Raw genomic sequence first — 27,064 nt, forward strand, 5'->3', positions numbered from 1 at the left:
GTTTAAATATCTGTATGAAACCCTAAGAAGTAAATACTGGAATTTTAGGGTTGAATCAATTTGTTATAATACACAGCTCTCTCTCCACTGATACCAAGATGTTCTGGAAAATCCTGCACCATTGTCTGAATGGAATGACAGACTGGAACTATGTCTAGCTACAGCGGTTGCTGCCTTAATTACCTCGTATTTAGTTAGATGCTGCAGCTAGTGCAAACCGCAGGACTTCTCACCATTCTTGAAACAACTTCACTTGCTTCCCATTAATTTACATTTAGGAAGATACTCTTATCTCTAAAAAGCCCTAACAGCTTGGAGCTAGCATACCAAAAGAGACTCTTTCCTCTCTCACATTTCATTTATTTAATTTATCTAAGACACTATTATCAACCTGATTTCTAGAGAGATGATAATGGTGGGGCCCTAAAACAAGATCATCTGGAAACCTTGGTTGTGAAACTCCTGTCTTAGGGGAAGCTTAAGCTGGCTGTTTTTTATTGTCCTATGAAAATGAAACACATATATCTTACTCATTAAATCAAGCTATCCCTAAATATATATTCATGCAAAGTTATTAGCTTTTAGACAGCAATACAAAATACTTTGATATCTAGATTACAAAAAAGTGCTGCTCATTAATTTTAAAAAGTTTCTTCTATTATTTGCTTAGTTTCAGATTTTATGGGTTTATTGTAAATCACCTTGATCATTCATTGAGGGAAAAGACCATTTGAAAGCTATCAATAAATGCTATAATAAATATAACTGAATATTTTAAATACTTCTGTTACTTATATAGAATGATTCCAATCAGCAAAACATTATTTAAGATAGGGTACCTTGCATTTCTTTTTTCTACATCAGAGCTTCCAATGCTGTTTCTGTATATTGTATCAGCAAGGTGAACGAGGTATCTACAGAGATTTTCTAGATGTGATACTGTCTTATTTCCTTTAAGATTAGTGAACCACTGTTTAGGGAAGCAGTTAATTACCTAGAAAAAGAAGATTGTTTTAAAAATAAGATTAAAACTACAGTACAATCTTATAGAGAGAGTAAAACTATAAGCTTAAAACAATGTCTGGTTATTTGTAGAGTTCACAAGAAGGGAAGATTTTGAAAAATATGGCCAACTACAATGTTTGATGCTAGTCAGCTACAACATCTGCCAGCTTATTTTAATCTGAAATTGTCCCTTTAATGTAATACCTTGAAATGTTCACTAGCTCACCTCAAATTATTTAGCTAAATCTTTGATATATAGAGCAGGAATAAAAATACTAATTGCAAGCTGATTTCCATGTAACTAGCAATATAATAAAGCATTACATTACATTAGAACTTTGGAGAAGAAAAACTGTGACCATTTAGCTGCAAGTAGCACATAACACCCTACTTACCTCCAGCACCCCAAGATTGCACCACTGATATTTGACAACAAAACTGCCAATTTTCAGCTACATTATTTTTGGATTTTTCTCCAAATAATGGTAGAAACTAAACCAAAACATTCCACTTTCCACTCTTAAACACCTTGTAATGGTACGCGGGAATGACCTTGGGAGACGGGGCAAAGAGAAACTGCTTAGGGAATGGTCAGATAAGAAATTGCATAGCCTGCAGCTGCATAGTGGGCGGTATAAGAGGCTCAGAAGGAACCCTCCCTAAGTTCTCGGGCTGCAGACATGACAGTGGGAGAACTGTACTTTCAGACTTGCAAGATTCAGTTAATGTAGCTTTACAATAAAGTAAAATTAGTTTATCTGGTGGTGTTTCCTGTCTGGTCTACCTGGTACGACTGACACACCTCCACCTCCCACCCAGCACAGCCTAAAATCATGGAGCTGAAATTTGGCTATTTTGATATTGAATTTTGTCAGGATAATCTTGGGTCATTTGGAGAGCCTTTTCAAGGAAAAATGGGAAATTTTTGCCTCCTGGAGTCTTTCTTCTCCTACTCCTTATATCTCTCCAAACTATGCAAAATATACTGGGGGGAAAAACAACTCCATCTTTTTCTGTGATATCACATGTGACCCTCCAGCTGCTTTGGAGAATAAACTGCAACTGTTACTGCTTGGAAGGTTGCCCACCCATGGCCCAGCAATTTAGCAATAGATGGTCCCTGTCTATATGCACGTATTAACCATTCCATTCCCTTAGCGGGGAAATATGGACTAGATTATCAATTGCCAGAGGTCAGACATCTGCCACGGATATTTCTATTTATTTCTAGCACACTGAAACATTTAGTGGATCTTATTGTAAGCCATTTGAGAAGCTAATCTTGGATAAACAGCAGAGCATACATGTAAAGTCATAACATTTTAATTTTAGTTTTTATACTATTTACAGTGGTGCTAGATTAGAAATGGAAATCAGGAAATGTTGCTGTTGTAAAATAGAAGTTTACATAATTTTTTTGTTTTGCTCTTGCAATGACAGAAAATAGGGAATACAGCTCACTGTTGTATTTTAAGCTGAAAATCAACACCTGGTCTAGTTTAAAAAATGAGCTTCATGGTTAAATATGCATTTGAATAGATTTTTCATATACACATCCCTGCTACTCTAGTTACTACAACACAGTGCCTCTCAATACATTGGTAACAGACTGAAAAAGGAATTTTTAAAAAATGAAATGAAATTTAAAAACATATTTACTTACACTTTGAGCTTTCTTAATGCTGTCATCTCCATACTCAGAATTCTGGAAAGCCATAAGAATGTATCTATTTAGCAAACCATCTATTGATAATTCCTGTAAAGTTTTGTTGGAGAATATTCCATGCCACTGCAGAAAGTTTCCCAATAGCTATACAAATAGAAAAGTTTACCATAAATAACAAAGCAGTAGACCTGCATCAACGTTTGTTGAAATCATTTATAGTTAACACAAACATTTGAATGAAATATTTCTTTCAGAACATATGAAAGCAAGCAGCCAAAAGTAGAATGGATGTTTTCAGAGCCACCTACAGTCTGAAAGGAGAGCAATGTGTTACAACCCAATTGACTAGGCCCCACTTATTTTTTAAAAAAATCTTTCTTCCAAGCAACAACCCTTTCCTGTGTGAAATGGTCAGCTATAATACATGAAATATCATCAATATCTGCTAGCAAAAACACAGTAGTAAAGTGACTTGAATTATTTATAATTCTATAATGGTCAATTATAAAATTGTAGGCTGGTTAAATTAGTAATTTATTTCCAAAGGTAAAGTGAAATTGTTAGAACATGATAGAATTTGAATATCTGAGATGCTGCCTATTTTAATACTAACCTATTAAATCAAATCTTTATTATGGTCATATATTGTATATAATTAGGTTTTTTAATACTAACCTAAGTGCTAACTGATTTCCAGAATTAAAAGAAAAAAAACTGCATAAAGTTCCACAAGTGATAAATAAGGAACTGCTGTGTTTCAGGTAATTCATTGTGTAATAGTAAGACTGAAATAACTATTTCTGTAAAAGTGTTTCACTGTTACCTTATGGACCTGGTTATTCCTTGAATTTAATTGCTTTTATACATAGTTTTTCATATTTCAGGTATAGAATGTCATTCCACCTTCTTTAACTATGCAATATTCTCAGTCAGCCCCCATATAACATTGATTCACTGCCCTTTTCACCACATGGTGGGGAGATGCAATTGAGAAAGCTTTGGTTACATACATAACTTTACAGAACCACAACTTTTGGGTCCAATTCATACTAAGGATTAGCTAAATTTCATAATGATATAAGATCTCAAAAATAGTGGGGTTCCTGTCCATTCCACCCCAAAACCAAGCAAATTAATTTGGGGAAAAAGTCAGTGGGATTATCTTTATCTCTTTGTTAGTTTACCTTAACTGAAGACCAAAACTGGCGCTGGAAAAACAAGTAAGGACCAGAGTTCTTGTTCTCTAAAACACTGAAATATAAAATATGTTTCAATAGCGTAGAAGAATTGTCAACATGTTACCATTATTACAAAGATAAATGGTTCTGAAATTGAATAAACAAACTAGAATAGCAAGTTTACCTTTTGGGATAAAGTGGCATGAACACATCATCATCTAGTGTTCGTCTCATTCTAAGTAAGAGGGCTTTGAGTAATGTCTGAAAGAGTTCAAATTTAATACAAATTATGTTAAAACAATATTTTTAAAATGCATTTTAGCACAAACTAAATCAAGTACTCTTCTGCATATTAGCTGTACATAACTCAATTAGGAACTCACTTTATTTTAACAGTATTTTCAATTAATGTTGTTCATGGAAATTCTTTGAGCAACAAGTACTAGAAGTAATTAAGGTAAAGATCTAAGACTGACACTCATTCTCACTATGTACTGAATAATAGCTTCCATTAATAATGGACTGGATCCTGCAACTTGAAAATTGATTTTTGTTCACTTAATGGGCCTTTGTTGCTTTCTTCCTCTAGGTATACCATCCTGCAATAACTCTACCCCCCCCCACTCCCAAATCTGGAGAAAAAAAAATGTGTTTGTTAGATTTATATCCTACTTCTTCCTTCCAATTTCCCAACAAACACCCTGTGCAGCAGGTTATGTTAAGAGTGACTGGCCCAAATCATCCAGTGAGCTTCCATGAGTGAGTGTGGACTAGCACCTGAGTTCTCCCACTCCTAGTTCAATATCTTAACCACCACACCACACATATACCACCTTTTTGTTCTGGAGCTCAAGGCGGCATACAGAGAAATCAGAATCTATTTTCCTTGCATGAATGTTAGATCTAAACCACTAAATTACTCTCTGCTCTGTTTTCTTCACAAATTACTCATATGCGAAGCGAGAACATAATGGACAATTTCTATGTTATATCGAAATTTATGTTTTTGAAGATGGAGAAGAAGCAATCATGGAAATTATGACAATTCAGTAACAGTAGTTGAAGCAATATAGAGGAAGTCATGAATCCTTTTCTAAATTATATTAAGGAATTACATAACTCATTTGAAGACTACCACTTTCACAATTACAGGAATATATTATTTAGACATATTAAAAGTGAGGAGTGAAAGCATTTTAAAAAACTCAATTCTCCATGATTCCTTTTACCTAAAAACATCATAATCCAGAGAAAATCTTCTGACTTCTATTCCAAAATGCATATAAAATCTAGTTTATTAACTATTTAAACCAAAATGGAAATATCATTTATTACCCTGCTGAATATATCTTGGCACAAAGCAAACTATCCATGTTTGACTAAGTGGTATATACTTCAGTTTCACAAATGATATCAACACCCAAGAACTTACAGTCTGCAATTGTAGTCAACAAGACAGTGTTACCCTTAATGGTAAGAAAATACTTCATCAAATTTGAAACCATGCAGAAAGTGCATCTGTGGCAGAAACAGACAAAATGATTAAGCAATTTTCTGTTACCTGGGTATTTTTGTTTTCTGCATGTACTACTGTAGGGTATCCATTAATTAGTTTCTGGGTAATAGCAACCATCCTGGATGTTTGGGTTGTAGAAAAGGGGTCCCATACATTTTCAGCCAGCACTAACAAAGAATAATAATTAGTATTTCTCAGAACTCAATTAAAAATGTATTTTGAAAAATCACAAAATTTGTTTTTAAAACAATTAAATGCTACACAGAGTACCTGTTAATTTTGGTAAAACCACTCTTTCAACAATAGTAGGCAACAGTGAAACATCAGCATCATCTTTCTCCTGATCATATTCTTCGCATCCATAAAATAGCAAGGATTCAAACCACAGCATACTTTCAAAATCTTGGCATTTGTCCTATTAAAATAAATGCTGTAAATATCAAGTGGGTGTTTAAACTCAAGCTGCACAAACACCCCAACCATTCACCAATGGAAATATTTTAGCTGTAGGCTTCAGTCTCAGGATGTCCTGAATGTCAGCACTCCCTCAAATTCTGTTGCTTTATTCTATTACTTGTTCATGGAAACCTATGGCTTTTAAGATATCACAATCTTACATTCCTCATCACTGGCCTTCCTGGCAGGGCTACTGAAGTTGTAATTCAGCACTATCTGGAAGGCCAGAAGTTCTCCATCCCACATTTTCTTGATCTATTGTGTTAATATATCTAGATTTGAAACTGCAGAAACCACCAATCTTATCCTGATGTACATCTCCTTCACTGCAATGCCATATTCCAAGTACACTGATGAAGCTGTTAAAATGTTATACTTTACACCACCTGGACACTGATCAAGTAGTTAGACTACTAAAATGATACTTTTAAAATGGCACATCAACAATTAAAGCTGTCATATACACTACAGGCCCAATCTAATGCTTGAGAGAAACAACCTGTCAATTAAGAATCACTTCATATGATTATGATATTATTAATTTCAACTTAACATTCTACCTCGTTAAACAGACTGAATACACCTTAACATTCTCTCACCTCCAAAGGATTCCAGGTGATTAACTGAAGTCTTATTAAAGGATTTAACAGCTTGGGTAAGCAAAGTCCAATATAAGCATCCTTATATGAAGACAAATACTTAGAACGCCAGGCTTCAAATTGTGACTTAATACAGTCAATGGAGGAAAAGTTTTCTAATACATCTTCAAAAACTTTGCTGGACTCTTTCAAAATGCGATCTAGGATAGAAATGTTATTATTTTAATCTCCTGTTTTGCTGGTTTATTGTGGGATATACTTTTGTAATGTAATTTACTACCCATATCATTCAAGTAAAGAAAATGTAAAAGAAGATCTTTATCAATGCTTTACTCTAGCTCATTTATATATTCAATTAGATTTTGTTATTTTTTTCCATCTGGCTTTACACCAAATATTTAACCTGACTGCTTGAAGTATGTGATTAAATTTGTGGGTGGATCTTGTGATTTATTCTGTGTGGACGATCACTTTCCAAACAATTCTGATATGATAATGATCTGAAAGACTACCTCATGGAAGCAAGGTTCTAACCAAGCTCCTTCTCTAAGCAAATATATTTTTAGCAAACTACATATCCTACTTTTAATATGTAACAAATTCCAAAGAAGGCCTACAGGTATCCTGCCGTTACTTTCCTTAAAGCCACTCACAAAAAGTTGCACTCAATTAAGAGTATGAAGAGAAGGAAGGTACTTTTCAGTAAGTCTTTTGCTGCTGCCAAGAGGAGCAAGTACTTCTAGCTCCCTGCAATGGTCACTTATGAAAGGGAACAAAAGAAGCATATCCTATACTACCTTATATTTCTGTGGTTAGCAAGTCAAGGACAGCTATTACCTCTGCCCAAAGCTAAAGTAATAACGGTAATCTAGGTTTTTTTTTTCTTCAGACAGTATATTAAACCATGTCATGCTACCGTAAAACTTTTTTCTACAAAACACTGTGTTTCAGAAATTACTATGATTTCTATCAAGGTGAATCAGCTAACCTCGCTCCATATTGAAGTTTGTTGTATCTGTTGAAGTTTCTTCATCATCACTAGAAAGACCCTCAAGGTGATCAGCCATTTTCCCAAATTGCTCTCTGGCAAGTCTACGACGAGCTCTATTAAAAAGAATAAGTGAGTGGTTGCTCAGCTGAAGTAACGTCCTAATAAGAAAGGAAACATAATATTCTATAGGCAAATATGCCTTCCCTTCTTCATTTGAAGCAGAAATATGCTTAACCCACCCACCATGAAGTGAAATGGAATATACAATCTGCAGCCCTTCAAAGCCTTTGCTGCCACCAAATCAAATTTTTAATGCTACTCCCAAGAGAAATTTAATTAATCTAAATTTAATTAAAAATAAATTTTGTCAAGATTCTGTCAAATTCTTTATTCTGCCCCCAATATATTCTGAAGTGTGGCTCCAGAATGTCAACTGAAGGTTCAAAAAAGATTGTGCATTCCTGTTATGCAATGATATAAACTGTAAATATTTTATTATTTTCCCATTTTCCTTTAGTCTGAGACTGTTCATATTATCAACCTGTAATTTTCCATCCCTAGCAACTGCTTCAATACTATTCTGTGCATGATCCAAGCAGTATCCCAGCTAAGAGGCTACTGACATATAATTCTGATTGTGTATTTATCTCCCATTATGCAAATTCATAAGGAAAAATTACACTTCTTAAATAGAGTTACCATTTGGAATAGTTAAGCATCAAAACATATTGTATACTATAGTGGATAAGAATCTGCAGCCCTCCATATCTTTTAAAACTTCTGTGCTGTCTGGAGTTGATGGGAGTTATCCTTTGATCAAGGACAATGGGAAACGTAGCTCTCCAGTTATTGCTAGACAATAAGAATCACTCTTTGAAACCCCCTTAATGCTTTTCTACCTTCTAGCTTCCCTTTCGGCAGTCCGTCTTTTTACATGTTCTTGGTACAGCGTTCTATCTCGCCCGAAAGAATCAAGGTTTGGTGCCATCAGTGCTTTATCTGTAAGAGTACAAACACTGAAATTAGGACTCTATCTTCTGTAAGAAAATGTAATATTATTATGTGTGTATGTGTTGCATACACATAGGTGTTTAACAAATGTCAATATAAGTGCAATACATCTGTAAGTTTGATTATACTGCTCCTTACCCGCTCATCTATAGATAAAATAGTGGCAAGTGAATTTCCTTTTTATTTTCAGATAGATACTAGGAATATTGGGCTGTCTTCGATGTTATCAGCAAACAAAGTTTTAAAGGTTTTATCACATCATTTAGAACTTTTAGTAAACAGAATACTTAAAATATTGTTAACATAGATCTATGTTTGTATTTTTAAAATAGTGTTTAACATTTTCATAGAGAAGAAATATAGCTTTTTGCATATCCTGTTGAATAACATTAATGAGCAACAGGAATTAATAAATTTTCAGTTGATGTTAAGACAATTAGTACTGAAATAGAACACTACTTGATATCTGGTGTTTGCCACATGCAAAAGCAATAAAATTTGTGAAATGTGGGAGGAATCTTGGATAAATGTAGTTTACCCAACAGTCTTCTATCAATGAAAGCATGAGATTTCGTAGAAAAGTTACACTCACTTTTAATGGATATTTTGCAACATTTATTTTATAAATTAGTCCAAGCAAAATTGTGTAATATAAATGTATATAAAACAAATCAGGTTAGCACTAACGTTTAAAAATAGGAAGATATGACAAACTGTACCTTTTGTGTTTGTTTTAAAGCATCAGAAACCAGTTTTACTGAAACGAAAACTGCTAGCAGAATAGCCTTAATCATTTTCAGGTTCAGATAACTTTCTGTGAAATACTTTCAGGGAGTGAATAAGATGGCATATTGTCAAATAAGTTACTAACTTGTAAGTAATTTTTTACTATTTTCAGCCACTGTAAGACAAAGTCTGGGAAAAGTACTTTAAAAGTATGAGCTAGATTTATTTAGTCTGATTTTCTTTTACCAGATTTAAACCAAGACATGCTTTGAAATTTCACTTTATATTAAAACTGAACTATGTAAACAAGGTTGTTTAATGAATAATAAAAACCTTCAAGATGGACTGACTTGAATGGCTTGAAAACTCCGAAGATTCATCTTTAATATCATCTTGTCGTCTTTGGACAAGGCGGGAGGCGCGCTGTTTGTACAGCTGGTGCATTGCTGATTCAAGTTCGTTAATCAGGAGCACCTGTAAAAATATAATACTTCGTAATAAAAATATTTTCAAGTGTTTAACTGTATGGGATGCCACACTATTCCAAAGTGTACTGCTGCACTTTCTGTTTACTATTAACTTTTAATAAGTGGCTAATATCTAGTTGAAAAGAACAACACTAAAGCTCCCTAAACTATCAAGCCTGTACAAAAAAAATCCAGAAAAATTATAAGGCTACCACACATTTTCATTAGATTGCCCCCAGTATCTGCCACATTGGAACAATGCTTAATTTGTAGTAGTCTGAAAGAAAGAAAAGAAAAGAAAAAAAAACACTGCATCCAAAGCTTCCTCACACAAACATGTGCATATTATTTTTAGATGACTCGGCGGATTACAAACTACAATAAAAGTAAGTCTCTCAGAAGCGTCTTCACAATTTTAAAACAAAAAAGCCATTTATGGAAGCCTACTGAGATTTCTAAATACTCTGAAACGTTTCCTACCAGGTTTCAGGAAGAGGCAATTGCCTCAAATCAAGCAATGGGATCTTGTTCTAGAAATGGGAAGTTCCCAATTCTATCACTTCCCTGGTCCTCTCCCACAGCACACTGCCCCCAGAGACATATCTGCTCATAGCTGATCTCCAAAAGGTTAAGCAGTAGTGGACCTGGTTAATGCTTGGATGGGAGACCATCATGATACCCCAGGGTTGTAGACTAGACTGGGAAGCTGAAAAAAGTTCCCAGAAGAAAGAAAAGGCCAATCACATCCCTACTGTTCCAGAAAAATGCACAGATGTTTGTCACCAGCAGCCAAGATCTACTGAAGGAAGAGTTTACCTTAAAGTTCACATGACTACAGTCTAATACCTGGATTTAAACACACTTATTTGAAAGTTATTTCTTTCAGTGGAATTTATTTGGAAGCAGATATCCTTAGGTAGGTCACTAGTGTTGTGGAAAAAAAAGTTTCTAACACTGAAATGAATTAGAAGTTAAAAAAATAAAAGGAAAGATGGGAAAACGTAGGAGAAATATCAGTGTGATTCTTAGTCATCTAACAATTCAAAACTTGCCAGTGATGCTGAAAAGATTAGAATTTATCTCTGTAAACTATTATAGGGAAACAATTCCCTCTTTAATTTTCAGACAGTTAAATTTAAAGTTTTATAAGCCCATCTGTTCTGTTATTTGAATCTATTTCTTCCCTTCTACCAATTTAAGTCAACCAATATTTTCAAATGTTACAGCAATGTTAACTGATGCATTAATAACAGTATTTTATATTATAGCATGGAATTTGATACCAGGATTCAGAAAGTTAGCTAAGCTATTAACACACAAGGATTTTGTTGTATGAGGAAGTAGCAAAGACAACTTTTTACACAAAGAAAAATTATTATGAATTTGAATACAGATAATTTCTCACTCCAAAAAGAAACTTTTTTTCATTATTAGTGAACTCTCTCTCTCTATATATATTATATTTATATTTATATTTTTGGAACCAATAAGTATAAATATTTTTAAGAAACCAGAAACTTGAATTACTGCAAAAACCTGGAAGAGCACTTATACCAAATCTACCAAATCTAGTGTTCATACTAGATCCCAGGATTTCACTGCTGCTGTTACCTATTTTAGTATTCTATTCTTATCTATGTTGCCACTAGAAACTGAAATATGATCTGCTAAAACAGGTTATCAAATATTTCAAACCACATGGATATACTTTATATCTTCACAAATGTCACCCTTGCGGATTTGGTGCGAATAAGACTTAAAATTCAGAACTAATTAAAGATTTCTTTCTTTGCCCCTCAATTTGAATTTTGCCAACCCAAATAAGAAGAAAGCAGAAAGAAACATGAGAAGAGGGCACAGAGAAAAGAGCAGCACAATTGTTATATACCTCACTATTGTTCCATATACAGAAATACTTTTTGTGAGAAAAGCACAGAAAAACTGTCTTCGCTCACAGGCTCCTCACGTTCCATAATGCACAATGGCAGTGTTGTAAAGTAAACAGAACTTTTCTGAAAAAGTTACCACTGAAGCTTCTAAATCACGCATATTTTTCAGTGCCAGTATAAATTTTACTGATAGCTACAATAAATTTAATTTGTTTAGGAGATGGTCCCATAGAAGATAGTTTAACTATGTGCATTTTCACCCTCTTTCCCATTTCTTATTCTCTGGAAAGATTTGAAGGTTAAGTCACAGCAAAAGAACTCATTCAAAATCCATAATCTACAGACTAATAATTGTAAAATTAATTAATATCAATCTGGATGTGAGTTGCCATGAGGGCAAAATTAGATAATCCTGCTGATTCTTCCCTTGGGAAAAAAATAAATGTTAATAACAAACCACAATCATATGCATGTTCAAACAGTAACATCAATGTAGTCAATACCAGGTATTATCAAATTATCAAAAACAGATTTGCATGTTTAAGTTCTTTGCTTTTATTTGCTTATATTTTGGCTCCCAATGTATTAATGGGTTACTTTCTAAACCAACCTTATAAATTACATTACAGATGCATTTAACTTTCATTAACAGAACATTTATCTCTCTTTCCTTCTTAATCTCTCAAAAATCTTCTGCTAAGGTTTTCAAGATGGTTTCTAACAGCAAGACATATAGTGCATGGAACTGAAGTAAGAAAAGAGAAATCATGGAAAATTGGGGGAACCCCCCATTCCTAGCTTAAAGAAAAATTACTTGCAAATTGTATGTTTATGTCCAAAGCTATGGAACCTAAGAAATAAAGTTTTTATTTTATGTTATAGTGTTATTTACTCTCTGATGTGATAGTTAAATCTGTTGTGATTTTGTTTAAATACTTCACTGGTGTATTTTCCCCCATAACTACAAATAGGAGACTGAACTATCCATGCACATAATCAAGATATTAAATTTCAACAGGAGAAGACAGATTTAATATATGGAGATAAAAATTAAGAAATTCTTACTCATTTTGATTGTGTGTTACTGAAATAAGAAATGTTTGTTATATTTGCAGTATAAATAGTATACTGCAGTAACACATAACCAAACTGAGTTGTACCCAATTTAGGACTAAGTTGAAAGTTCCAGCAGCAGTTAAATGTTCAGCTAGCAATTGCACGAGCACTAAGTAGTGCAAGCATTCCCAGTAGGGAACTGTGAAAACATCTGTGAAGCAATTTACACAAACAAAATCAAAGTATTGGATTTGACACACAAAGATGAAAATTGATTTTCCATTTTGTACTAGCAGAACACAACTGGAAACAATCTATAACTTCTAAGAAATACTTGTTTAGTAAGTCCACCGCAGTTCCACCAATAAAGTTGTTTACTTGATCGACAACTATAACACACACATCTAAGCATTATGCTTGTTTAGAGTAGTGTTCACAACAAACAGGTAACATCATTCTGTTAATTATCTTATTAAAGAGCCCTTTCCTGTTGGATTCTTCACACCTTTGTGTTTTCCCTATACTTTGGTTCTAAACATTATTAGTGAGAAGACAGAAATGTTAATTGTAGCTGGTGCTAAAACTTTAAGGTCAGCAGGGAATGTGTTTTTTATTTGGGAAGCCAACAGGGGTTTAGCATTGCTTAAACAGCATCAAGATAGTACTAGTCCTGTTAACTTCAATCTGCTTATACACTAGGGAACTCCTGTCAAAGACTTCCTGCTATCCCACTTTTACTCAAATATGTATCTCCTTCCCTCGTAATAATAATAATAAATTAAACTTGTATGCTGCCCAACTCTCAACAGCTCTGCATTTGTTCATCCAGCCATATGACGGGTAGATCTACAGATCTGCTGAAAAATTTATTTATTTATTTACTTTTCAAATGTAGTCACCGCCCATCTCACTCAACGAGTGACTCTGGGCAGTTTACAATAAATAAGAATAAAAACCAATTAAAATACAATAAAAACAGTAATCAAAAATAAATATGGCAGGTTCATAGATTCTCTTTTCCACTATAGTTCGAGTGCTGCCTTTTTTGGTATTCAGCATAGGAAGTGGCACTGAAGAACTCTAAGAATGTTTCCCTCCTTCACTAAGAAAAAACTTTCAGCTCATGGAGGGAAAGTCAATATTTTCTAGGTGCTGCTTAGATTTTCTTCTAATATTTTTTGTATAATAATGAAGGTGAGATTATTAGTATAACTACATATTGCATTATGTCTATATAACAATTATATATATTATACACTTTATAGTGTAAATGATATTGGAGCTCTGCATAGACAGTTTACAGTCTTTTATAACCAGGTTCCCATTTTCTCCATGGCAGGACTTCTTTAAAAAGAATTTTAATTTAATTGTTAGTTTTTTAAAGATGTTAAGAAAAACTTCCTATATTTAACAGTGCAAACCTATGCCTATTTATTCAGAAATAAATCATGTATAATAGAGCTTACACAGTTGTGCAAATAGCTGTGATCTTTGACAAACAGGCATCCTTCAACAACAGCAAGGTCAAGTAAACAGTATAAATATGAACTAAACTGGTTGAAATCAAATTCTGGAAAAGTTGTATGGCTTTAGAAGGAAGGGGCACAGGGCAATTGTTGATGTTACAGTTTATAACTCTCCTAGGAAACCAACATGAGAACTCAGCATGCAAGTGGAAGTAGGGCTTCTTTCAATGTTGTTATTTAACTAATTCTAACTGCAAATAATTGGTGCATGGGTATTTATTGGGATCCAATGTTTTATTGTAATTACCTCTTAATGCCTCAAAAACTGCAAAATGTAATAAAAAAAAGAATCTGAGCATAATTGCGAATCACAATGGTTTTCTGGAAAAAGATATCTTTTAAGAATTATAAAGCTGGTATCAAGAGTTTATCTTCTATTCCAAGAACTATTCCAAAAAGTTAACTTACTATGCTTTTACCACCTTTAAAGCCAAATCTTCAAACATGTGCTTTCACTGGCACATATAAGAGAACATGTTTGAGCACAGACTAAACTTCGTTACTGAAAAAGATGGGATATATTTTGCATTCTTACCTTTTCACTGAAACACTCAAGCAAGTCTTGGACATACCCTCGCATTTCTTGCAGAAATTTATACCGTTCACCAACACCCCCAGAAGATCCTTCCAATCTTTCAATTGTCTTGGTAGAGTCATCACGATTTTGCTGATGCTTCTCATGTTGTTGTTGATTGGCTTTGTGAAATTCTTTCAGTGACGCCAACCTAAAGGTCAAGAACACATACATTTACATCCAAAAGCTCAGTATAAGCTGAAGTATATACACATTGTTTTTTTTTGTAAAGCAAGAAACAAAAAATCCTAACAATGACAATGAGAAGTTACTTCCAGGAGGCTAAGCACATTCCTTCTTTCTGTTACAAATTTATTTACTCTGTCATAGGTTGCTTCAATCACAAACAACTCTTTAGATGAAAAATCTTGCAGGATCTTCAAGATTAACAATTTTATAATTTAACTTACTATAATTGCATTCTTTTTCTTTCTTGTTAATTTTTATGATTTTTTCTTCTCTCTGTTCTATTAAATAAATAAATAAAACAAAACCTCACAAAAGACTAATTAATTATGGTAAGAGCTTTCTGATACAGGAAAACTACATTGTCATGGTAGGATACCACATATCTCTGGTATTTTAAAGCTTTGTGTGTTATTTTAAAATGGTGACTAACCTGAACGCTATGAAAGCTACATGACTCTATTATTTCTATCTCTATTCAGCAAATATCCTCCACGCTTACTATTGCTACTTTCATCTATTCTCAGTTACTATGTGTACAACCCAGTGATTTTTGGCATACATGCACCCAAACATACAGCAAAGTTAATACTTATTTTCCCTCAGCTCACGATTTAACTGCTTAGATACACTACATGATTTAAATAAGACAGAAATAATTTGGCTACTTCTGCTATTACTTTCCCATATGGTGTCTTACCTACAGGAGTATCACTTTGGCATAGTACTCAGCACCCTTAATTCCTGATGGTCTCAGTAGAAATTAGAGAAGCATACAAAAATCATGAAAGGCAATTTCTTGGAGGTTAACATCAAGAGTTTGCAAATAGTTAACCTTTAGCATTTTTTTCTACTAATTTTGTTCACCTTCAAACTATTAAGGTACTTGTTATATATTCGTAAGCATAAGTAAATATTCAGTTAGTATACTGTACAGTATTTTGAATTTCCAATTAAAATAGTATAGAATTTAAAATTTTTACCTTTTTAGAGTTTGAATTGCTTATATTCTTATACAATCATCATGTAGTAAGTTGAAAACATCACTGTTCTTTCATGTTTCTTAGTTACAAAACTATTTTTCCCAAGAACAGAAGATGTACCAGTCTTCAACATGGTTCTAAGCTTCACTTCCAGAAAAGTAACACAAACAGCCTATTGAACAGTTTGTTTTCTTACGTTTTACAATGCAGGATCCAGTCTGTGGGCTTCCGTTGATGAAACTCTGATCTGCCCCCCCAGACTAAAACCTAGAGGACAGGTCTTACGTTTTAATAAGTTGATCTGCCCTACCTGTCTTTAAGCTGTTTCTTTACCAAATCAATAGTAACAGGAGCCATCTCATTACTGGGGGTTTTGAAAGGTATTATGTTATCTGTTTTTTGAGACTTTGTCTCTGATGATCCATATGCAGCATATGTGTAAGGCATGCCATAAGATGAACCATAAGGCATTGTCTGGTAAGCATTCTGGTAGTAGAGGTTGTTCACTTCAGCAGGCTGACTTGCTTGAACCTACAGGAACAAAACATGTTATGTACAGACATATATAAACTAGAACTCTGCAAACTTTATTATAAACCAAGATTATTTGTTGAAAAACAACCTTAGAAGTTACTGTGAAATTCTACCAATCTAATCATATGTTTCTTGTGCATATCAGCATATATCAAAGAAAGCAACACCTGAAAACAATCATTAGGAAATGGGAAGCATAACAGTAGCAGCAGCAACAAAAAACTTCAAAATGTCAGTTGTATGTATATCCTTTGTGAGCAAATAGTTTAGAGAGGTATCACTGTGATGATGGATGAAGAATAATGTAGTTCCCTCCCCTCTACAGTTCCCTGAAGTGAACTGCTGTAAAGTCCCATTATGGCTGCTATCATAAGCACCTTCTATCTTTCTTGCCTCTGTACTGGTAACTGAGGAACAGATGGCATTCACCAGTAGATTAATCTAGTCTAGGGATCACCAAATGCTGATCCTCACTCTAAAGAATTAGTACAGTAAACTATTAACACAAAATACTAGAGTAAAAACCCATTAAATCTAATAATCAATTAATTCTGAAGACAGTAATTCAACTTATTAACATCCGCATGTTATGAAAAAAATAAATGATTTTTTCTATTTCAAAATTCCACTCTAACAAGACTGGGCAGGAACATCTTCATATAGTGATTTTTGACATTTCCAAGTAACTGGTATTCTTTCAGAATACACAATATTGAAGACAGACAGACAGATATCATTATTCCCCCTTTCAAATCTTAATCAAAATAACTGAACACACTTATGTTTTCACAATTCTGACAACTGACATTTTAAAAAATAGCATTTTAATTAGAATGACAAACTACAACATGTAATCTACATTTACTGTTTTATGTGATCTTCATATGCCACTAGTTTGAGCCTATACCATTCACATTAATTGTGCTGTATTAATTGTGCTGTATGGAAATCTAACATAATACAATTTAACTGAATCTGAATTAATTTCATTAAGTGAGTTACACATCACTGAACTTTTTGATTTCAATGAGAACTATGTTCAAGTAAATTAACCTGGCTCTAACCAGAGGAGACAATCTTGTGAACTGGGGCAAGTAGGGTGAGAAGGTACAGTGGTACCTCGGGTCACGAACACTTCTGTTCATGACCAATTCAGGTCACGAACAGCACTGTTCGCAAAATTTTGCTTCCGTTCGCAAACGCCGGATCGGGTGACGAACAGGATCCGCGGCCATTTTCCCTGCCGTGACACGTGGTCGTGGCTTCCTGTAGGGAGAGGGACTCTCCCTCCAAGCAATAACCACCTCCCCACCCGCCTTCCTGTCCTCCACGCCAGAAGTCGTGTCGAGCAAGGTTAGCGTTCTCTCTCTTCGTACTGTACTTTGTGTCATATTTTTGTGGTTTAAAAAAAAAATACATATGGTTCAGAACGGATTAACCTTCATTACACTGAACCTTATGGGAAAATTTGATTCAGGTCGCAACCAAAATCGGTTGGCGACCAAATTCGGAGGGGTCAGAACAGATTAACCGTATTTACATTGAACCTTATGGGAAAATTTGATTCGGGTCGCGACCAGAGTCGCGGAACGAATTAAGTTCGTGAACCGAGGTACCACTGTATATCCTAAATTTTCAAGGGCAAAATCCCTCTGCCACAGATGTTCATTCACAATTCTCTTTTGCTCTGGCAACTGGGAGTACGTGGCAATAGGTTGGACCAAAAAGCTACCAACTGTTGCTCCAAATCTAAAGATATTTGAATACATGCCTGAGGTATATTAATGCCTTTCCGTATCTGTTCCTGCTCCCACCGGCTTAGTTCTTCATCCTGTTCTCCAGCAATGAGAGCTTCATCATCACTTCCCTCAATACCTAAACACAAAGGTAAAGTAAAATATAAGAATATAGACTAGTATGAATATCAGAATTAAATATGGAAGCTTTATTGTCTCAGTGAATAAAGCAGTGTACAATTCTCTTTCAGTGAGAAATATTAAGAAGAGATTCCACTGACCTGGTGTCTACATGTGCTATTGTGCCTCTAGACATCTACTCAGGGGCACATTTGGCTTCCTGCTCCATCTGAATTATTATTTTTTAAATACCTCCCATAAGCTTTCTTTGAGATAAAAATGATGGGCAAATGCAGTCCTTTTGTTTAGAACTATGCATACCTATCTAAGAAAGGGCAAGGATAAGCAGGGATGGAAAAGAACATCCTGTGGGGAGGGGTGATAGGTTGCATTTTGGTGAATCTGTCCTTTATTACTAATTCTCTCTCATCTAGCAATCCTTGTGTAAACAAGTCCCCAGGAGTACCCACAAGATGTTCTAAAAAATTCAAAGATACCCACCAAAAGCTTGAGGATTCCTGTTCTACAGCTTTCGCTTATATCCTACACTGTACAAAACACTGACTTAAATACCTTTCTGAATTTGATATGAAGTAACCTGATGAAATGGAATTCAGCTACCTACCACAATTCCAATTTTTCCAATGCTATAATGCAGTTTTTAACATTAAAATGGATCAAAACAGGCATTTTTTGAGGATTTTTAAATCACAATTTAATGCACAAGCATAAGGGAATTAAAGCTGTTTTTATAGTGATGGTCACAGAAACCAAGAACAGACTGTTCACCCTTAACAATGTATGTTTCACTATTAGCTTGCCCTCATCATTAATATATACCCCATATTTCAATTCAGTCACTAATTTTCTGACCTGTCTTGTTCAGGATGCCCCAGTAGCTAGTGCAGATTATAAGTGTCTTATTTCACAACCAGCACAGCAAAAGATTGAAATGGGATTATTAACTGTAGTGTCCTGTCATAAATTCATTTGTGACAGGATCCAAAGAGTTGCCTATACATATCCAATGTAATTCTGCAAACCAATATGATGTCTGTCTTTTAGTCTACCGAACACCTGAAATTGATTCCATGTAATAAACCATAATCATTAGTGTCTCCTAAGATCTGTCATACAAATTTAGGGAGGATGGGAAGGGTAACTGCTCAAGGGGAAAGACTAAAACTTCCCTAATAGCCTGATTCTTTGAGGCTTATCTACAGATAATCCAACTCCCTCCCAGTTGCCAGAGGAAATGTTTCTCACATCTGGGTCTAACACAGGCTGACATGTAAATTGTGCAGGAGGAAGCCATACAACAAACCATAATTAGAAAACAGAAGCCCAAAATCTAGTTCTACTTGAATTCATTGTCTGATTCAGATGTATTGCCAAATATGATCTGCTGTACAGCTGGAAACTTCAATCAATTTTTGGTGACCCCTCCCAGCCTCATCAAATCCCTGGGTATAAAATGACCCATTCAGAAATACATTACCTCCAGGAGAAGGCTTTTGGAGTTGGGAAGGGCAAGAGTGTTTCTTTCTGCCTACTTGTATGGGTCAGCATCATATCTGACTTTCATGTCAAATGCTTTAAATATTCATAGTGAATATCTGAATTGTAACTTCATTTATTTTTTTCTTCTTCTTAAAAGTTTACCTATTTCCTCTGCGATCTTTTGTCTCTGGGACTTCTCTTTCACTGAAAAAACTATTCTTCTCTTCTCATCATCATCCTCATCATCACTGGCATCATTTTCATCTTCTCTCACAAGACGCCCTTTACCAGGATCATTGTCGAGGGGAAGAAAGTCACCAAGTTCACGAGCCATTTGGCGCTTTTTCCTAGCAGCATGAATAAAAGCAGCATCTGGAATTTCTCCTGAGGGGAAAAACAGTTATATTTTAAAAGCTATCAGTTATATCTAATCATAGGGTCTATATGCCAGTTAGCTTCTCCGCTCCCATTGCTTTCTCCCTCAGCAGCCATTCCCTCTGGCTGCTTTCAACAGAGAACTGATAACTACTTACAACTCTGTGGATATGTAAAGATCTAAAGTTATCTGAATACTGCAGAATATGCAGTCATAAAGAAAATAATACTTTATTAGATTGGAAAATAGAGAATTTAGTGTCAGACAAAAGATTTAAGAAAATAACCACACACATTAAATAGAAACAAAACATTCAGAAAATAATTACACAAGAAAAAAGATGTATTAGTCCAGAAAGTGATAACTTTTTTAGAGAATATGAAAGCAGAAATAAGAGACTAGCAGCCAAGTTAATGTGTACAGAATTACAACTAAATCTATCCAAAGTAGGAAAGAAAATATTTGGCTTTTTAAAATAGAAAGAATGGGCAAAACTAAAGAAAAACATACTAACAGAACTGGAAACAGATGGCATCTTTTCTAACAGTAGCCTATTAGTTTGTAATTATTTACATTATGTTTACTTGTCAAGCAAGGAAGAATAATCTACCTCCTGATAACAATGAGGGAAAATGTGCTAACCTGGACGCAGAACATTCAGAGATGACAAAGCACTGGAAAATGCTCCTGCAGCTTTTGTTTTTTCATCTTCCTTCTCACTTTCAACTTCCATTTCTTCTTCTCCTTGTTCACTATTTGTAGCTCCATCTTCCTGAACTATATCTTTAAACAGTCCTATTTTGTCTGCAGTTTGTTCATCTGTGAAATGAATGTATTCTGTAATTCAAATCTCCTTATGGCAAAGTTATTTACACATATTACATTACACATTTAATTATATTACATTTAAACATTAAATTTAATTACATTAAAACAATACATAATACATTGTATATATGTGATCATCTAAAGTATGTATTCACAGAAGTGAAATTTTTGTCAAATATGAGATATTTCAAGTCTCCTGAAGATTTGTTTGGGTCTTTGTGTACAACAGTAACAGAAGATTTCACCTCCTCTCCATGTAGAGTCTGGATTTCTCTACTGTTGTCTGTTACATAAAGGTTTGGTCAAGAGATCCAGTTAATTTGGATAGAATGTGACACAATATGAATTAATTGGCAGAAATACCTTCCATACTGGAACTCTGACGGGGGGAAATGCCTATGCCCAATTATGAGCAAATGCTGTCTGCTTTATAATTTATCCATTTCCCCACCCTTCAGGTTGTGGGACAGCAAATGGGAGATTCCAAATGCACAACAGAACATGGATCCAACCCATAAGCAATTTTGTTTTCTAAATGGGTGTGGATGATAAACCTTTTCACTTAATACACATTAAAAGTACAGAAAAACCTTCCTAGAAACTGTTACTGCAAATGATATGATACTACAGTTGATAGTATGATAGTGTTCACCTTTTCTATTGTTATCCAGCCATAGCAGTATATTATTATTTAAAACAATGCTATGTTATAAAGATTACAAAAAAGATTCTCTTTATCTCATTTAGCCTCAAATCTTCTCCAATGGTGGAAAAAGCTGTACAGTTGCTGTTCACACATATTTAAAGGCATGCTATCACATATGAATTAGGCATACCTCCTGGTTGATACTTAATATTTTAAATAAGGTTTTAGCAAAGGAGATAATACTTAAAGATGTTATTACATTGAATAATATTCCTAAAATTTGGAATGTATCAATTGATGAAGAACTTTGGCTCTATTGTGATTGGCCTGTAACAAAAAGACATGTTCTCAGCAAGGCACCAGAATTCAAAGGTTGGTTTAAAGAAATGTGTGCACTCTTAGCCCTTGATTTGGCTCTTTATTGATGCGATGGAAAAAGCGGACAATATAATTCCATGTCATCAACACATACTTTACTGTTTAAACACTAAACCATAATAGTTTTAAAATTTGTAATACATTTATTTTTGGTCTTCTTTTTTAAAAAATGTTTTTTTCTATATTTTGGTATTCTAAATTTTGTTTATTTGTGGTGTTTTTAAGCAATAACGTTCTTTAAAAATGCTGCTAACACATCATGAACGAACTCCTGTCTTGTAAGTCCCTGAGACAACAAAGGGTGATATGGCCTATATGGCATCCTAAGATGAACAGAGAAACAGCACAGGAGAACAAATTCAGGGTGAGGAAAATCAAAACAAGTATATGAAGAGATAAGCAGTTCCCCCAATTACCATTTTTCACCTCTAAAATTTACAAAATCAGGAAGTTTCCAATTTGTAGGGAGCTCCTATTAAATCTCTAGCCCCTCCATAAAACAGCAAAACAGAATGGATGTTAATGTTCTGTCCTCAAATACAGAACCTACTTTATTCCATGATTTAGAGAGCTAGTAAAAGAAACAAGTTATAGATAAGAAGAATGGAAAAATATGATTTTTATTATTTCTTCAGATCTGTATACTGCCAGAAAACTGTGAATATTGGGCAATCTAGAAATACAATAAACAAATAACACTGGACTTCAGTCTGCTACAATTCTATCTTATGAGTAATTTTAAAAAATGATCTCTCTGATCAGCTTTTCTGTACATTCATTGGCTCATAGCAGTGAACATCGACTATCAGCCAAGTTATTCTTGAGGCACTGAGGTCAAAAAGGAAGGGAGCAAGAAACTAATACCAAGTTACCATTGTTTCCTATGGCCAGAATACCAGAACATTCTAGCAGTTTTGAGTAATTCCTGAGAACACAGTGAACTCAGAAAGAAAAAAAAAAAACACTTCAGGTGAAACACTTCACTGTTTTATTTCGAGTGCTATACATATATGTATACGTACACATATACAGCCTCATGCACATGCCTGACAGTTAAAAGGGTGGTGGTGGTATTGTTTGATATCTTTGAGAAAATATACTGAAAATATTTAATAGGTGTATATTTGATGTTTTGCAAAATATTCCACCCCAAGCATAATATTAATGTTTCAAGCATTTTGGAATGGTTCCAAATGCAAAGTAGCTGTTATGTGGCCCAAACATTTCTAAAATGTTGCCTGTTTCATATTCAGAACAGTCCAAAATGAAACACCTCTAACATTTATGGATGTTACATTTGTTAGTATTGTTAAATATATGTTGAGAGTATTTGTGTTAGCTTCTTAAGCACAATACATTAAAATAACTATAACCTTTAATGGAAAAGTATAAATTTTAAAATGCATAATTAAGGTTACCATCTGCTGAAGAATTTGTTTCTGTTTTCGTCTTTGATTTTTCAAGATCTTCTTTGTATTCTTTCTTAAGCAGCTTTACTATCTTTTTGCTGTAACTTGATTTCTTCACTTTAAAAACTTCAGTTTCTTTAATAGAGAAAACAAAGAAAAATAATAAATTAAAATGGTTGAATTGTTAAAATTGAAGCAGAATATCTATTACTAATTTTAACAGAAAGAAATTCTGAAGCCACAACAACTAATGCATCTGCCACTTTCATTTTACTGAATCAGTCTGAATGCAGATAAACATCAGGAAAAAAGTTTCCTCATAAAACTAACAATACCAAATTTGACAACTATATATTTTTTTAAAAAATGAAACAGAATGATATTAATGTATTGTATCTTAGAATATTTAGAATTCCAAGAACAATAATCTCCAAATATAACTACTTTACCCCATCAAATATGACTCTGAGTTTAATATTCCCACAAATTTAATTAGAACAAAAATTAAAACTTGTATACTACTGCCCAGCTTCCCCACTGTAGCAATCCAGAATTGCAAATTTCAATTGAAATCAGTTGTGAAGATTTTACCTGCTCCCAATGTCTGCATGTGACACACATGTATATGTGTGTACCAGTATACAAATACCAAAATCCATATTTTAAAAAGGGGAGGGCTGGTATATATACCAACCTTTCTCTCTCAGACATTTTAACACTCTCATACAAAGAAACACCCAAACTCTCACACACACACATGCATTCCCCTTCCTTTCAGCAGAAATAGCAAAAAAAAAAAAAAGGAAAAAATAGAGATGGGGAAAGAAGAAAGGCTAGCCATATTAGGAATGGAAGGAAGAAAGACGGTGAACAAAATGTGCATGCAGATGAGACAAAGGGAGTGAAGTGGAAAGAAAAGCCCTGAACAGACTTTACAAAAGCAAAGCAAAGAGCATCTTTAACAGAACTAATCTTCAGATACACCCATATTTTCAGTATTCTATCTGCAGACATGTACACTTTCTATGCATTTGTTCATTTTCAAATTCTTCTCAGGGAACATAAGCATACACAAATTCACAGGAATTATTTAGGAGAAAATATTTTTTGTAAATAAATCAACAGTACTTAATGTGATTTATCTTTTAGCTTGTGAAATATTATAGTTGAATATTTGCTCCACTGAATTTACATTTAGCATCATATTACTTTCTGATGTCGACAAATATGCTATATAATGAAATAAATATGTTATAATGGCAGTAAAAAAATCTTTGAATTGGCTATCTAGATGATAGGTCTAGAAAGATAAATTATATTTTCATTGTGACACATATCTTTGCTACAGAAAGTTATATTACCTAATGCATTCTCTACACTGGCACATTATCCATAGAGTTTTCCATAGTGTGTAACACAGACAATCCAGCAGCAGTTAGGTTGGGTACATACTGTTATCTGCTCTAGCAGATATTAGTATAGCATGGTTAATCAAAACTTTTTCACTCTTTAAAACACATGATGAAGAAAAGAAACAGCAATAGGAGCAATTAAAAATGATATATGTCAAACTATAGCAATATTGTATTTGCAGGACTTTACAGGTAGTCCTCACTTAACAATGCTAATTGGGACCGGAAACTCTATCATTAAGCAACACAGTTGTAAGTCAAAAATGTGACTGTGCTAGTTGCTGTTGTTAAGCGAGGACTGCATGGGTCCAATAAGGACCTCACATGACTGTGACTTCCTACTGGCTCTCCATTGACTTTGCTTGTTGGAAGCTGGCAGGGAAGGTCACATATCATGATCACATGACTATGGGACACTGTGATGTCATTCTGGATCGTAATCACATGACTGTGGGGATACTGCGATGGTACAAGGTACAAGGACCACAAAGAGTCACTTTGTGTGAGATGGGCAGCTATATAAATATGATAAATAAATAAATGGACCGATCGTAACTACCACTTGTTCAGCATCATAACTTTCAATGGTCGCTGAACGAGTGATTGTTAAATGAGGACCACCTGTACTGTACCTGGTATAAAATAACTAAAATATTAGATTTTTTTAGAATATTAAATATTAATAAAACATTAAAATATCTCAAATATTTGTTGTAATGGTAATTTTATTAAAAGTTACAACTGCAAAGATAAAAATTAACACAAACTAAAGAAAAATAAAAAATAGTGCAGAAAAGAAAAAATATAAAAGAAAAAAAATAAGTATAAAGAAAAAGAAATATATAAAGAAATGACTTCCCCCTTCATCACGTATAAACAATTTTAGTAATCACCTTCTCTTAAAATACAACAAATGATCTCTTCTTCCCATATCCCATCTTTCATCTATAAACAAATCCTTAAAGCCTTCTTTCAGTCCTGATCAGCAAAAGTACTAGAGATAATAACATACCTACTTTAACCTTGATCAGATAAACCAACTTTATATTCTTTCCTTTTACTTTTAACTATCTTGATCATTAGTCCCTTCAAATAATGTCCTAGAACTTGATTTCATTTAATTTTTTCTTTGTCCCTTCTCACAACATTCTTCAAAGCTTTAACAAGCCTCTTTTGTAAATCCAATATAGGAAAATTATCCAGGTCACACCCTTGTTTGTCTTTTGTATATCCCTTTTAATTATTAAGACATCAGCTGATTTCTTTTGTATGTTCAGTGTAGCATCTTTTTCCATATCATTCTTGTAGCCTGTCATTTTTAAATCCACTTTCAGATCAGTCTCAATCTTGTCAGGTAAAACTTGTTCCTCTTCTATAACATCTTTTAAAAACAGTCTGTCTATAGAAGCAGACACTCTTAAAATTAACTTCTGAGTCCATTGTTCAAAAATATCCTTCAACAGGTCCAATGTTAAAATATTTTTCTTCATTCTGTATTAGTAAGTCAAATTTAAGTGTTCTTCTCCTTTAATTGTAATTTTAGTTCTTTTTGGTTCCCTCTAGTGCTTAACCTTCAAAGTCTCATTCTACCATTTTTTTAAAAAAAGAATTCAAAACAAAAGCATTTTCCCATGGGAAGTATTCTTATAATTAATTCCAAAATCTTATTTCAAATCCACCTGGTTTGTTTGTATCTTTCCAAAATCAAAGTTCTAATCACCCTCTTGCTGTTTATTCAAAAAAAAATATATTTTTTAAGTACTTAAACTTGTATTTAAAACTTCTTTCACTAAGGATTGAAGGAAACTCACCCAAGGTTTTCAAACTTGTTGATCCAAAGGTTCCTAATAGCTAAAAAGCAGTTAATAAGCACTTTCTGAAGGCAAGTTAGAAAAGGAAATATGCAAACTCAGTGTCCTTAAAAATGGCAACCATGGTTTGAGCAAGATGGCTAATCCCTTATCTCCCAGAGCGCTAAACCCACTGGAAACCACTGTCTTACGGTCTCCTCACAAGGAGCAACTGTCTGGAGCACTTGTGGGCAATCTCAAGTCCTCTCCTTGCCCAGGCAGGAATTACAAAGAGTTGATCTACTCTTCAACTCTTCATTCCACTGCTGTCATCAGCCCTGCTTTTCATTTCGCCATTTCTTCCCCAGAAGTCCAAAACATCTCAAATATTTGTGATAAATTTCAGTCTTCTTTGAGAATATAACATATGATTCTTATCCTTCTTCCATTCCCACCATTGGCACTTCAATGATAACTGCAGTATTTAATCAAGATATTTTGGATCT

At 34.0% G+C, this 27,064-nt stretch overlaps 1 protein-coding gene across 1 annotated transcript in view; it reads right to left on the bottom strand.

Annotated features, from left to right (window-relative positions):
• PAXBP1 (PAX3 and PAX7 binding protein 1) overlaps positions 1-27,064 on the bottom strand; it is a 31,493-nt gene that overhangs the window by 2,952 nt on the left and 1,477 nt on the right. The window contains exons 2-17 of the mRNA XM_007424520.4: positions 23,366-23,491; positions 20,738-20,914; positions 19,882-20,103; positions 18,135-18,238; positions 16,140-16,360; positions 14,622-14,811; positions 9,499-9,622; positions 8,311-8,410; positions 7,409-7,524; positions 6,421-6,620; positions 5,636-5,780; positions 5,411-5,532; positions 4,034-4,110; positions 3,856-3,922; positions 2,669-2,815; positions 840-994 (exon numbers count right to left, since the gene is read on the bottom strand). Coding sequence (XP_007424582.2) covers positions 840-994; positions 2,669-2,815; positions 3,856-3,922; positions 4,034-4,110; positions 5,411-5,532; positions 5,636-5,780; positions 6,421-6,620; positions 7,409-7,524; positions 8,311-8,410; positions 9,499-9,622; positions 14,622-14,811; positions 16,140-16,360; positions 18,135-18,238; positions 19,882-20,103; positions 20,738-20,914; positions 23,366-23,491 — 2,293 coding nt within the window. The remainder of the gene's footprint in view (positions 1-839; positions 995-2,668; positions 2,816-3,855; positions 3,923-4,033; positions 4,111-5,410; positions 5,533-5,635; positions 5,781-6,420; positions 6,621-7,408; positions 7,525-8,310; positions 8,411-9,498; positions 9,623-14,621; positions 14,812-16,139; positions 16,361-18,134; positions 18,239-19,881; positions 20,104-20,737; positions 20,915-23,365; positions 23,492-27,064) is intronic.

The sequence above is a fragment of the Python bivittatus genome, unplaced genomic scaffold (genome assembly GCF_059951505.1).
Source record: "Python bivittatus isolate LINGU-HERP-01145 unplaced genomic scaffold, Pbiv_v1 ctg000350_np1212, whole genome shotgun sequence".
Lineage (NCBI taxonomy): Eukaryota > Metazoa > Chordata > Lepidosauria > Squamata > Pythonidae > Python > Python bivittatus.